We start from the raw sequence: 13,541 nt of genomic DNA, 5'->3' as shown, positions 1-13,541 counted from the left end.
GCCACTCAAAGAAAAGAACTAGGTGTCTCCCCCCCCCCCTCCCCGACCCAGCAGCACAAGCTGTCATGGTGGCCCGGCTGTTAAGTTTGTATGCTCGCCGCCTTTCCGCAGCAGCGGTGATACGAGGGCTTCCTGCTGCCCGCGTTCGCTGGGAATCCTCCAGGGCTGTAATCTCGCCATCTGCTGTGGAGAGAAAGCGGCAACGAGAACCGACCATGCTCTGGCAGGAAGACCCAGAACCCGAGGACGAAAACCTCTACGCGAAGAACCCAGACTTTCAAGGTTATGACCAGGACCCTGTGGTGGATGTCTGGAATATGCGAGCTGTCTTCTTCTTTGGTTTTTCCATCGCCTTGGTCTTTGGTACCACATTTGTGGCATATCTGCCTGACTACAGGATGCAAGAGTGGGCCCGCCGGGAAGCTGAGAGACTTGTGAAATATCGAGAAGCCAACGGCCTCCCCATCATGGAATCCAACTGTTTTGATCCCAGCAAGATCCAGTTACCAGAAGATGACTGATGAATTGCTAAGCGGGGCTTAAGAAGCATTATTTTGTCCACCCCCTGCCTGTTATTATTCTGGTTTCTCAGAGCACCTTATTAAAGGGATTGAAAGAAAAAAAAAAGAAAGAAAGAAAGAAAAGAACTAGCATTACTGATATAGCTAAAAACCTCTAAAAAGAAATATGGCAATTGCTCAGAGCAGCAGTTGCAAGGGTCCATTTGCTAAGTTTCTGGACCTGGTTGTTTTGTCTTAAGTATCAAAATCCAAAGTAGAACAGTAATCAGTATACTTCTTTTTTTGAATTACTTTTTCTAATAACAAAAAGAAAGAGATAGGAGAAAGAGTCCCATGTGATATATGAACTTTGTGAAAGCTTACTTTAGTATGAACACATATGTACTATATGCAAGATCAATTGCAACACAAAGAACACTGTAAATGATGGTCCATTACCCAGTCTTAGAGCTGCAGCATCCCAGAACCTAAGTATCAAGCAGCACAGTCCATTAACCCCAGAATATGTGAGCATTAGGAACTGGACAATGATCAGGTGATCTCTGGTCAACAGCCATGGTAGCACCAGTTAGCCTAGTTATTATTCATGGCCTGAAGAGTTTCAACCTACATTTTAAAAATGAAAATATCGCCGGGCGGTGGTGGCGCACACCTTTAATCCCAGCACTCGGGAGGCAGAGCCAGGCGGATCTCTGTGAGTTCGAGGCCAGCCTGGGCTACCAAGTGAGTTCCAGGAAAGGCGCAAAGCTACACAGAGAAACCCTGTCTCGAAAAACCAAAAAAAAAAAAAATGAAAATATCAGCTCTTCTAACCATAGTGATTTATTTAAAAATATAATTACATGGGCTGAGGAGATAGCTCAGAGCGCACAGCACTTTCCCAGACAAGCCTGACGACCTGAGCTCAGATCTCCAGAACCACATCAAAGTCAGGTGCAGTAATGAAAGTGCCAGTAATCCTAGAGTGCCCCTCCAGGAAGGGGGAGGCAGAAGCTTGCAGTCTAGATGGTACACAAAGCAGTGAACAAGAGAAACCCTGACTCAAAACACAAAGTAAAAGACAAGGACTGCTACTCAAGGTTGTCCTCAGACCTTCACTAATACACCACAGCAGTGCAAACACATTATTACAAATATGCCAAGAATTTACTGTAAAAAGAAAAAAAAATTGCAAGTGGCTATGGCATTAAAATTTTGCCAGGCAGTGGTAGCGAACACCTTTAATCCCAGCACTTGGAAGACAGAGGCAAGCCAATATCTGAGTTCAAGGCCAGTCCAGTCTACAAAGCAAATTCCAGGACAGCCAGGATTACATAGGGTAACCCTATCTCAAACAACAAAACAACAACAACAACAACAACAACAAAGAATTTGTTACACTTAACTTTGAGATATACTTCCCCTCAAAAAATTTTTTTAGATTTGTTATGAGTGTTCTGCTCATGTGTATGCCCATGCACCTACCATGTGTGTCTGGTGGCCAGGAAAGTCAGAAGAGAAAGTTGTGAGCCGTCACATGGGGCTAGAATGGAAGCCAGATCCTTTACAAGAACAAGAGTTCTTAACTACTGAGCACATCTCTTCAGTGCCCCTCAAATTTTTTTGACATCTGCGAAATCAAGGTATGAAATCCTTGGAGGCCATAAGACAGGCTCAAGTGTAATTCTGCAGCTGTCATGCAGTTTGTTGTCTATTTATTTATTTATTTGTTTGTTTGTTTATTTTTTAATTTATTTTTGGTTTTGAGACAAGGTTTCTCTGTAGCTTTTGGAGCCTATCCTGGAACTCGTTCTGTAGACCAGGCTGGCCTCAAACTCACAGAGATCCGCCTGGCTCTGCCTCCTGAGTGCTGGGATTAAAGGCATGCACCACCACCACCACTGCATGGCCTAGTTTGCTTTTTTGAAACAGGGTTTCTTATTGGCCTTGTGTTCACCAAGTAGAAAAGATAAACTGAGCATCAAGTACCAACTTTTTTGTGGGTTCTGGAGATTGAACTCAGGTCCTCATGCTTGCACTTTCCCAACTGAGTAATCTCCCCAACCACAAAGGAACAAATACTTCCAACGGCTTTGAGAGAAATAAATAAATCAATCATCTGCATAATCCCGGGGGGGGGGGGGGGGGGGGGTTTACAATTTCTTGCCGGTTAGAGCTGCCATCTTATTAAACATGAAAATATAGTCCTCTGGGCCAGTAAAATGGATCAGCCAAAGAAAACACTTGCCACCAAGCCTGATGACCTGAGTTCAATCCATGGGACCCACATGGTAGGAGAAAACTGATTTCCACAAGTTGTCATCTGACAACTACATGTATATCACGCATGGCACATATAGGCCTTCCCCCATAAACAACCAGTCAATGTATAAATTTAAAAAAAGACATAGATAGATATCTCCTAATTCAAATATAAACCCGAGGGTTGGATGCCATGTCTATGTATTTCTAAAACTAGTTCCCTTCACAACATTGAATCACAATGCTCATTAATACCTCTGTACAGGTACCTAGAACACTTCACACAACACTGTACTTTAAACACTTAGAACAGACTAGAACACGTTTATAAGCTGATGAATGAATATAAAACTCACATAAAATATAAAACTACAACAGTAGTCACAGGCGATATAAACTGCCCCATTACTCACAGAAATACGGGCTGGACATGGTGATAACAATAATCTCAACACTTGGGAAGCAAAAGTAGGAAAATATTGAATTTGAGGACAATCTGGGCTACAGAATAAATCCCAAACCAGCTAGGATTACATAGGCAAGACTGTCTCAAAAGATAAGAGAGGCTTAGTCAATAAAATGCTTGCCTTGTAAGCACAAGGACCCGAGTTTGTTTCCCAGAACACACCTAGCACAAACAAAGGCTGGGGCCTGCAAGATGGCTCAAAAGGTCAAGACAATTGCCACTAATTCTGATGACCTGAGTTCAACACTGGGAGCCCACACGGAAGGAAAGAACCAACTCCCAACTTGTCCTCTGATCTCCACATGTGACATGACACTCTATGAAATCCCAAACACAAACACACACACACACACACACACACACACACACACACACACACACACACACACACACTGAATGAATGAATGAATGAATGAATGAATGAAAAAACTTCTTAAGCTGAGCACACATATGCATGGTGTACACATCTGCAATTCCAGAGCTAAAGAAGTAGAAAAAGGCTGATCACTGGAGCTTACTAGCTAGCCATACTAGCCTATTTGGTGAGTTTCAGACATGTGTACCAAAACACTGAACCATGGTGACCACCAAATCCATAGTCAAATGGGAAGACATAAACAGCTTTGGCACCCCATTTGCAGCTAGCGCTTGAGGTGAGGGCAGTTTTGTGAAATAGGTTAGTATGCTGTGAAAGTTACATTAACTGACATGGCGTGAGAAAAAGATATTACATTCACACTAACCCAAAATACTACTAAAGTTGTTTTCATTTTAAATACACTTGACCCTAAAGCACTCCATTTTGTCTAGGTACAAGAAAGAGGAGACACTACAGGAAATCAGAAAAGAATTATTCAATTCCACAAGTCTTTCTTGCCAATCCAACAGAATGACTAGCCTGGCTACCAGATTAGGTAGAATATATAAAACCAAAACTCTGTCTCTGTCTCCTGTCTAATCCACTTACCTTGGAGACTGCAGTTTACATAACCTTAGCATAAATTGTGGTAGATATCTATATACAGCTTTTAAAAAAAATTTACAGCCAGGCATGGTGGTGCACACCTTTAATCCCAGCACTCAGGAGGGAGGGCAGCCTGCTCTAGATGGTGAGTTCCAGGACAGCCAGGGCTTGTTAATATAGAGAAACCCCGGGGTGGGGGACCAAAAATACAAGATGGAAAGTGAGAAACCTCTGGCCTCACACATGTACACATAAATACACACATAAAGTGCTCATACTACAAAACAGTCCAAATTTACATGCATGCACATTGTCCTGTTTGGTTCTATATCACACAACATGTGAGGTGATGCAAATATCCTACTAAGAACACAACACTGCTTGGGAATTCCTCCCAAAAAGCTTGATGCTGGGAGGTGGTGACAACACCTTTAATCCCAGCATTTGGGTGGTAGGGGCAGAGATAGACTCTGAGTTCAAGGATAGCCTGGTCTACAGAATGAGTTCCAGGACAGCCAAGGCTGTTACACAGTGAAACTCTGTCTTGAAAAAAAAAAAGAAAAAGTTTGACAGAGTCTCATGTATCCCCAAATGGCCTCAAGAGACAGGGATAGAAGCCAGAATTTTGTACATGCTAGGTAACTGAACTACATTCTCAGTTCCCAAACATTTCTTCTATACCTCCACCATAGCTACCTTTTTTCCCCAAAACAAGAAATACACTGTTAACTGTTTTTGAACACTGGAATAAATATCTCAACTTATTGTATTAATTCTCCAAATATTACTCAAAAGAACCAAGACAAAGAATGAGAAAGTTAGAATGGAAGGTCTTTTAATGAACTAATTTTCTAGTAAGAAAATTAAGCACTAGGTGAGGCAGCTCATACCTACAGTCCCAACACCTGGGAGGCAGAGGCAGGAACATGACAGCAAATTTCAGGACAGTGTTCTGTATAGCCCTCAGGCTCCACAGAGAAAAAGAGGAAAGGAGAAAAGTATGACTTGAAAGACTTGCCTCAAAGCCAGAAAGCTAATATGTATGTATCACGCCATTCTTTTCCAACTCTAAACTTTTTACACAAATGGTGGTACATGCCTGTCATCTCAGCAAAAGGATCATGAGTTCAATGCCAATCTAGGCTATATAGTGAAAATGTACATGTGAGTGCACATTCACGCATATTTATGTCACACATAGAGTTGTTTTAACTTTATAGTTTTCAGAACCATCAGTAAACAGGAATTCTTCAAAAGTCAAAACAAAAAGCTGGGCATAACTGGAGAGATGGCTCAGTGGTTCAATTCTCAGCAATCCTATGGTGGCTCACAACCATCTATAATGGGATCTGATGGCCCTCCTCTGGTATGCAGGTGTATATGCAGACAGAGCACTCATATACTTAAAAAAATTAAATCTTTTGTCAAATGGTGGTGGTGCACACCCTTAATCCCAGCACTTGGGAGGCAGAGCCAGGCGGATCTCTGTGAGTTCGGGGCCAGCCTGTTCCACAGAGCGAGATCCAGGACAGGCATCAAAAACTACACAGAGAAACCTTGTCTAAAAAAAAAAAAAAAAAAAAAAACCCGCTGGGCATGATAGCAAATACCTATAATCCTAGCACTAAGAAAACAAAAGCATGTATGTCAGAATTTCAAGGCCATCCCAGCTGCATATCTGAGGCAGGCCTGGGCTACCATGAAATGGGAGGGTGGGGGCTTGCTTAAATAAGTAAGTACAGCTCAGTAGTAGACAATGTGCTTCACATAAAGCCTTGATTTCAATCCCCAACACTTTTTTTTCAAGTCAATTGTTAAATATTTAAATAAGCTATATAATTTTCAACTTGGTATTTCAAAATAGTTTGAAAACAATACACAGGGCTGGAGAGATGGCTCAGAGGTTAAGAACACTGAACTGCTCTTCCAGAGGTCCTGAGTTCAATTCCCAGCAACCACATGGTGGCTCACAACCATCTGTAATGAGATCTGTCGCCCTCTTCTGTATACTAAATAAATAAATCTTTAAAAAAAAAAAAAAAGAAAGAAAACAATACACAATAATGTATGAAGATACCATAAAACATTTTATTAGGAAAATGGAGATTAAAATTCTCCCTCTGTAATTTTTTTCACTCATTCAACAGATTTTATTGAGAATCTGATATGTGCCAAACCATACAAAGCCAACTCTAATGTATGGAACAAAGTTCATGCCCCCTAGAGACAACAAGCTTACTGGGTACAGATAGTATGGTTTTATCACTTCCAATATTCTTCCTGACATCACTGATAACTGATGTCTTTCTCAGCAGTTATTCAGAAAGATCAACAGGAACTCAGAAGTAGAACACAGGCCTAACTTGCATATTCTCAGGTTCAATCCCCACTAAGCAAAAGAGAGAAGGGAGGCAACAATTCTACTCTCTTAGGAAGACTTGGGCCTGGTTTACTGATGGTTCTGCACCTTACATAGGCTCCACCCAGAAGTGGACAGCTGCAACCCTTCTGGGATAACTCTGAAAAACACCAGCGAAGGGAAATTGGGCAGAACTTCCAGCAGTACATTTTGTTTGGAAGGAAAAATGACCAGATGTTAAGATTATTCATTTGCTATAGTCAATAGACTGGCTGGCTGGTTAGGGACTAGAAAGAGAATCATTGGAAAATTGATGAGAAAACATCTGGTGAAGATGTAATGGACTTCTCCAAATGAACAAAGGATGTGAAGATACTTGTGTCCCATGTAAATGTTCATCAAAAGATGACTTCAGCAGAGGATAATCAAGTAGATAGGATGACCCATTCTGTGGACAGTCAGCCTCTTTCTCCAGCCATCCCTGTTGTTGCCCAATGATCCCATGAACAAAGTGGTCATGGTGACAGAGATTGGGGTTATGCATAGGATAGACAACATGGAGTTCCATGCACCAAGGCTGACCTGGCTATAGCTGCTGCTGAGTGCCAGATCTGCCAACAGCAGAGACCAACACTGAGCCCCAAATATGGCACCATTCCCCAGCTGACCAGCATCAAATATCCAAGCAAAACAAATGTTTTTCTTTAGTGGTTCTACTATCTTGTTAATCACAGCTGATTCTTCAGCCCCAGCTAACCAGAATCACAAATTCTTAACTCAAAATAGCAAACAGCCCTGACAGAGTCATTAAGGGACTCTCAAACTTCCCTCTGAAATTTCACAAGCAAGCCTACATTGTCTGCATTGCTCTTAACATTCTTACCTTCAAAGCTTCTACAGAACAACTCACCAAGCCTTGAACACTTAATGGTTTTTCCAGCCCAAAGCTCTAAGCCTTTAATTTGCTTATAGGTCAAGAGGCACAATTGGTAGCCTTGAAGGACATCAGTATTGTCTTGCCTGGCATCATCTTCAGGGAAAGTCACTGCTGGTTTAGCAGACAATGACAGATTAATTTCCTCAGTCAAAGGTGGAAAAGGCAGTATTTTAGGGAGTGAGAAGTGAGTACATCTTCTGAAGGTGGAAAGACTATTTTTCCTCAGCTGAGATAAACCCGTGAGTGTGCTGATATACTGTTTGTAACCTAAAACATAAAAGTTGCCTGAAGATTAAAGGACAGAGCCAACCAGAGTTAGCCACAGAGGTCAGGCAGTGGTGGCACACACCTTTAATCCTAGCACTTGGGAGGCAGAGGCAGAGATTCGTCTGTATTTCTGTGAGTTCAAGGCCACACTGGGCTACACAAGACTAATCCAGTCTAAAAGAGAAACAGAGCCAGGCAGTGGTGGCATACACCTTAATTCCAGTACTTGGGATCATACACCTTTAATCCCAGCACTAGGAAGGTTGAGACAGGAGGTGATATGGCTAGGCAGAGAAAGGAATATAAGGCGGGAGGAGACAGAAACTCGGGCTCCTTCAGGCTGAGGAACTGGTAAGGTTAAGAGGTGGTAGCTGTGGCTTGCTCTGCTTCTCTGATCTTTCAGCTCTCACCCTGATAATCTGGCTCTGGGTTTTTATTAAGACTAATTAGGATTTGTGCAACACTTGAGAATCTGAGAATTCAAAGTTCTCAGCCTCAATAGGGTCTTCCCACATATGTCTATCCCAAGCTACAGAATCCCACTCTTTACTAATTCCCTTACTTTAACCACCACAGGACTTGAATTTTCACTATAATTCAGCTAGTCTTATAATAAGAGCTTGGGTTTCATTTTCCACAACTTGAGCTCTGTGGCTGCTAGAGAGAAGATTCTCTTCCAGGGCACACTTAGAAACCTTTAAACTGTGCACATGTGGAGCCTATCACTGAGTTCATTGTTGTCCTTCACCATATTCTGAGATGCTAGAAGTTGGGTTAATTTTTGTTTTTGTTTGTTTGGGGTGGTTTTTTTTTTTTTTTTTTCCAAGACAGGGTTTTTCTATGTAGCCTTGGCTGTCCTGGAACTCATTCTGTAGACCAAGATGGCCTTGAACTCAGAGATCCGACTGCCTCTACCCCGAGTGTTGGAATGAAAGGCGTGCGGCCACCACCATCTGGCTGAAGTTGGTTAATTTTATCATGGAGCTCATTCTTTTTCTTTGTCAATTTATCCAGGGATGCTAGGAACAACCAATCAGCATCATAATTTTCCTTATTTTTCTACAAATTGTCAAAAGCTTTATATACAGAGTCACCAAATACTTTATTATCACAAAATTACTGAATCAGGATAATAAATGCATTAGTCTCCTTACGTTTGTAAAATAGTTCATACCATGGGCTTTCAATACTCTTTGAGCTTCTAGGAGAAGTTTCAGTAACTGGAGAAGCTTCAGTAACTGGAGGTGTTGGCAAATTGGAAAGCCTATTCCAGATACTTAAAATATCCATCCTGCCGGGCGGTGGTGGCGCACGCCTTTAATCCCAGCACTCGGGAGGCAGAGCCAGGCGGATCTCTGTGAGTTCGAGGCTAGCCTGGTCTCCAAAGCGAGTTCCAGGAAAGGCGCAAAGCTACACAGAGAAACCCTGTCTCGAAAAACCAAAAAAAAAAAAAAAAAAAAAATATCCATCCTTATACTTCTGTTGCTCTAAAACCACTTCTGGTACCATAATTTGGATTAGTCAAGATTCTCCAGAGGAATATCTATCTAAAAATAGACAGACAGATATGCATAGAGATGGACAGATAAGCATAGAGATAGACAGACAGATAAGCACAGAGATAGACAGACAGAAAGTCAGTCAACCAACAGAAGGTCTAAGAATCTAGTAATGTTCAGTCCACAAGGCTGGATGTCTCAGTAGGTCTTTAGTATACACCAGAATTCTGAAGTAGGCTCTAATACCAGTGAAGGAATGGACTTGCCAGCAAGAACAAGCAGGCAAAGAGCGAAAGCTTCTTCCATATGCTATATAAAATGTACTAGAAGTTGTGGCCCAGATCAAAGGTAGATTTTTCCACCTCAAAAAATGTGGATTAAAAGGTGCATCTTCACACACTTCATCTAAAAAATCAGGTAACACATACCAGGTAACAGCTGCATTTACTTCAGCTCTGAGACAGACCGAGGGCAGCAAGGCTACAATCTTTTACTTTACTTCTAAGAATCTCACACTGCCAAGATAAATTGTTAATCGATGACCAGCCACTTCAATTGTCCAATATGATTTGTGCTTATTCAAAGTCTACCTTTTTTCAAATCATCATCCAACCTTCCTTCCACCCAAAACCTCACCTCTGCAAAACCTCCCCTACTTCTATATTTCAAAAACTGCCAGCTGTCTGACCTCCTGCTACGGTTTGAATGCTTGAATCCCTCTCCAAATCTCATGACAAAACCTTAAATCCTGTGGTAATGGCATCAGGAGGGGCCTCTGGGAAGAGGATTAAGTACTAACTAGTGGATAAAAGAGCAACAAGAAAGCATCATTTGTTTACTCAGCCCCACAAGAAACAATCTGCCTTGATCCTGAATATCCCGTCTTCCAGACTAAGAGAAATTAGCTTCTGTATTACCTAGTCCTTGGTATTTCACTATCACAGCCCAAACAAAGAGAGTTTCCACAGCAAGGCCCTTCTTGGCTCTAAATCTTTCATCTTTTCCCCTGACCCTTTGGTCTCCGTGCTTCAGGCCTCCTATGTCTTCAAACGTGCCAGGCTGCCTGTCTTTAACAACATTCCCTTTCTTATTATTTTGTGTTTGTTTGTTTGTTTGTTTGTTTGTTTGTTTGTTTGTTTTGGAGACAGGGTTTCTCTGCATAGTTTTGGTGCCTATCCTGGATCTCACTCTGTAGACCAGGCTGGCCTCGAATTCACAGAGCTCCGCCTGGCTCTGCCTCCCCAGTGCTGGGATTAAAGGTGTGCGCCACCACTGCCCGGCTTCTCACTATTCATTTAAAAAATAACTTTCTTAAGATTATTTTTTTGTATACATGTTTTGTCTGCATGTATGTGTACCACCACGTGTGCAAGTGCATATGGGCACTAAAAGAGAACACTGGATTCCCTGGGACTGCAATTAGGTAGTCTTGAGTCACCACATGAGTGCTGGGAATTGAACCCAGGTCCTCCGCTAGGGCAACAAGTGCTCTTAACCACTGAGTCAACTCTCTCACCTCCTTCCCACTGGTCTGGCAGATGATTCTCATCATCCCCCACATCTCAGTCTAAATCACGTATTCAGGAAATTTTCCTGACCACCTGACCCAAAGTCATAGTTTCCTCCAGTGGTGGTTTGAATGAGAATGTCCTTCATAGGCTCAGAAATTTAAAGACTTGGTCCCCAGTTGGTAGCATTGTTTGGGTAAATTTAGAAGTTGTAGCCTTGCTGGAGGAAGTATTTTTGGGGTGCAGGGAAGAAACGTTGAGTTTTCCTAGTTTTCCCCTTCTTGGCTTCCTGCTTGTGGTTTAAGATGTGAGCTCTGAGCTTTATTGCTCTGGATGCTATGACTGCTGCTGCCATACTTCCCAGTGGACTCTTAGTCTTCTGGAACCAGAAGCCCATATAATCCCTTTCTCCTGTAAGTGATCATGATGTTTTATTACAGCAATAGAAAAGTAACTAATATACCTCCTCCTTACACTCTATAGCACTCTGTTTATTTTCCCTATAATATGGTTGTAATTTTTAATTATCTTGTTTACTTATACTGCTGCAGCAAGAGAGACAGATCCAACAAGATGGATCAGTAAATTGTGTTTGCTACCATGTCTGACAACTCGAGTTCCATCCCTGGGATCCACATGAGGGTGGAAGGAGCAAAGGTACTAAAAATAAGATACTTTCCATTAAATCCTCAAGGGCAAGGATTCTGCTTTATGTCCAGAATACTGGCCACATAGTAGGTATTCACCCACTGAATAAATCACACAATCAAGCTACCTTATCCCCAGGCACTTTCATTCATTCTAATACAAGTTATGCTATCTGAAAGGACTAGGCTCCTCTCTGTCTCCCTCTCACAGCATCTAATGTAATACAGAGCAAGAAAAAATTTAAAATGTTTAATACTTTTAAAATGTTTGTTATCTAAAGTAATAAATATTGGGGAAGCATGAAATTTTCAAAGACAAGTAACATTAACTTTTTAGATTTTTTATTTATTATAATTGTATGTTATGTGTGTACAATCTGTTCGTGTGCCATGGTGCACGGGGAGGTCAGAGGACCACTTTTACCACTCAGTTTGTTCCTTCCACCATCGATTCCAGGATCTAAATTCAGGTGTCAGGCTTGCTGGGTCACCTCACCAGCCTGTTTATTTTTCCTGAGATAGGGTCCCATATATATATCCCATGAAGTTACTTCACAGAACTGCTACAAAGAGAAACAAGCTAATGCATATAAAGCAACTAGTATAGCACCAGTACAGGGCTGAGTAACGAGCACCTTACAGTTATCCCCAATTTAAACTTACAGAAACCAAAACAGTCCTATGGTATAGCTGTAACTACTAATAAGGAGAACTCAAAACTCTCCTTATTTGCACTTGCCAAGGTTGTCAAATCTTGGAAAATCTCATTCTGATCTCAGACACAACTTAAACTCTGCATCTGTAATCTGTAGCCCAATGACTAGGAGTGGTATAGAAAAGATTATAGCCTACCTCTATTTTGCGAGAAAAAAAAAAAACATTATTATTTAGTCACAAAATAAATCTAGTCCCCATATATGCCCAAGGAGAGACTAGTAGCAAACATCATGAGTTGGTTTTTTGTTTTGTTTTGTTTTGTTTTCAAGACAGGGTTTTTCTGTGTGGCCTTGGCTGTCCTAGAACTCACTCTGTAGACCAAGCTGGCCTTAAACTCAAGAGATCCGCCTGCCTCTGCCTCCCCAGTGCTGGGATTAAAGGCATGCACTACCACCAGCTGCATCATTAACTTTCAAATCAAATGGCATAAAATTCATTAGCCACATGTGTGTGACTATACAATGTGAATGTCATCACTTCATTTGTGAAGGAACACAGCGGTATCAGCATATAGCCAGTGAGAATTAACTGGATTACTCCCATATACAGTACTTAACCCTCAGGTATGCATGCCCATTATCCATGTGAAATAATTCAGGTAAGAGCAGCCATAGTGGCATTCTATAATCCACCAGCACTTGTAAAGTTGAGGAAGGAGGACTGCTGTGGGCTCAAGACCAGTATGAACAAGATAGTGAATTCTACAGAATAAGACCCTGTCTCAAAAAGCAAACAGGGCCTGGAAAGATGTCTTAGTGGTTAAAAGCACTGGCTGCTCTTCCAGAGGACCCAGATTTGACTCCCAACACCCATATGGTGGCTAAAAATCATCTATAACTACAACTCCAGGGGCCTCTGTGGGCAATGTACACATGGTACATAGACACATATGCAAGCAAAACACCCATACATATAAAATAAAAATAAATCTTTAATTAAAAAAAAACTTAAAGGACTCTTAATTAAGCAATCTGTCACAGCAAGATGGATTTTATACCATGAAGTAAAAGACAAATATACACTCCTGAATATGAAGTAAATATTAACAAACTATTTGATGAGGAGGTTATAGTAAGAATTGTCCTCAAACTATTAGGGCCTACTACACAAACACTTGCTTTAAAAAAATACCAGGACCAGACTTCAGTTTCTCAGCCATCTTGGCAGCTACCTTGATTAAAGGCCATCCACACCTAAGAAGGAAAATGGTAGCCACAAAGACAGCAAAAAACGTCTCTAGAGTGGGTCAGCTCTAGGCTCCAACTTGCTATGCAAAGTGCAAAATATAAGCTGGTACAGGCAGACTCTCAAGACGGACCAGAAAGGGCAGAGCAAACTTGGTCACTTTTGCCAACAAGTGCCCCAGCAGTGAGGAAATCTGAAACAGAATACTATTTTGTGTTGACCAAAACTAG

The 13,541-nt window shown here is 41.6% G+C and overlaps 2 protein-coding genes across 3 annotated transcripts in view; one reads left to right on the top strand and one right to left on the bottom strand.

Annotated features, from left to right (window-relative positions):
- Cdc42 (cell division cycle 42) overlaps positions 1-13,541 on the bottom strand; it is a 43,175-nt gene that overhangs the window by 17,884 nt on the left and 11,750 nt on the right. The window lies entirely within an intron of this gene.
- On the top strand, positions 44-537 carry LOC128096467 (NADH dehydrogenase [ubiquinone] 1 beta subcomplex subunit 11, mitochondrial-like). Its single transcript, XM_052716056.1, has one exon. It carries the CDS (start codon positions 66-68, stop codon positions 519-521), a length of 456 nt encoding a protein of 151 aa, XP_052572016.1. The 5' UTR covers positions 44-65; the 3' UTR covers positions 522-537.

Source organism: Peromyscus californicus, unplaced genomic scaffold (assembly GCF_007827085.1).
Source record: "Peromyscus californicus insignis strain IS unplaced genomic scaffold, ASM782708v3 Scaffold_5__1_contigs__length_169319896, whole genome shotgun sequence".
Taxonomy (NCBI): domain Eukaryota; kingdom Metazoa; phylum Chordata; class Mammalia; order Rodentia; family Cricetidae; genus Peromyscus; species Peromyscus californicus.
The sequence above is the reverse complement of the archived record's forward strand: the minus strand, read 5'-3'. Positions and strand labels throughout refer to the sequence as shown.

Bases quoted from the DNA above. Each gene is read 5' to 3' on its own strand.
- LOC128096467 (XM_052716056.1), top strand. From the start codon at position 66: ATGGTGGCCCGGCTGTTAAGTTTGTATGCTCGCCGCCTTTCCGCAGCA.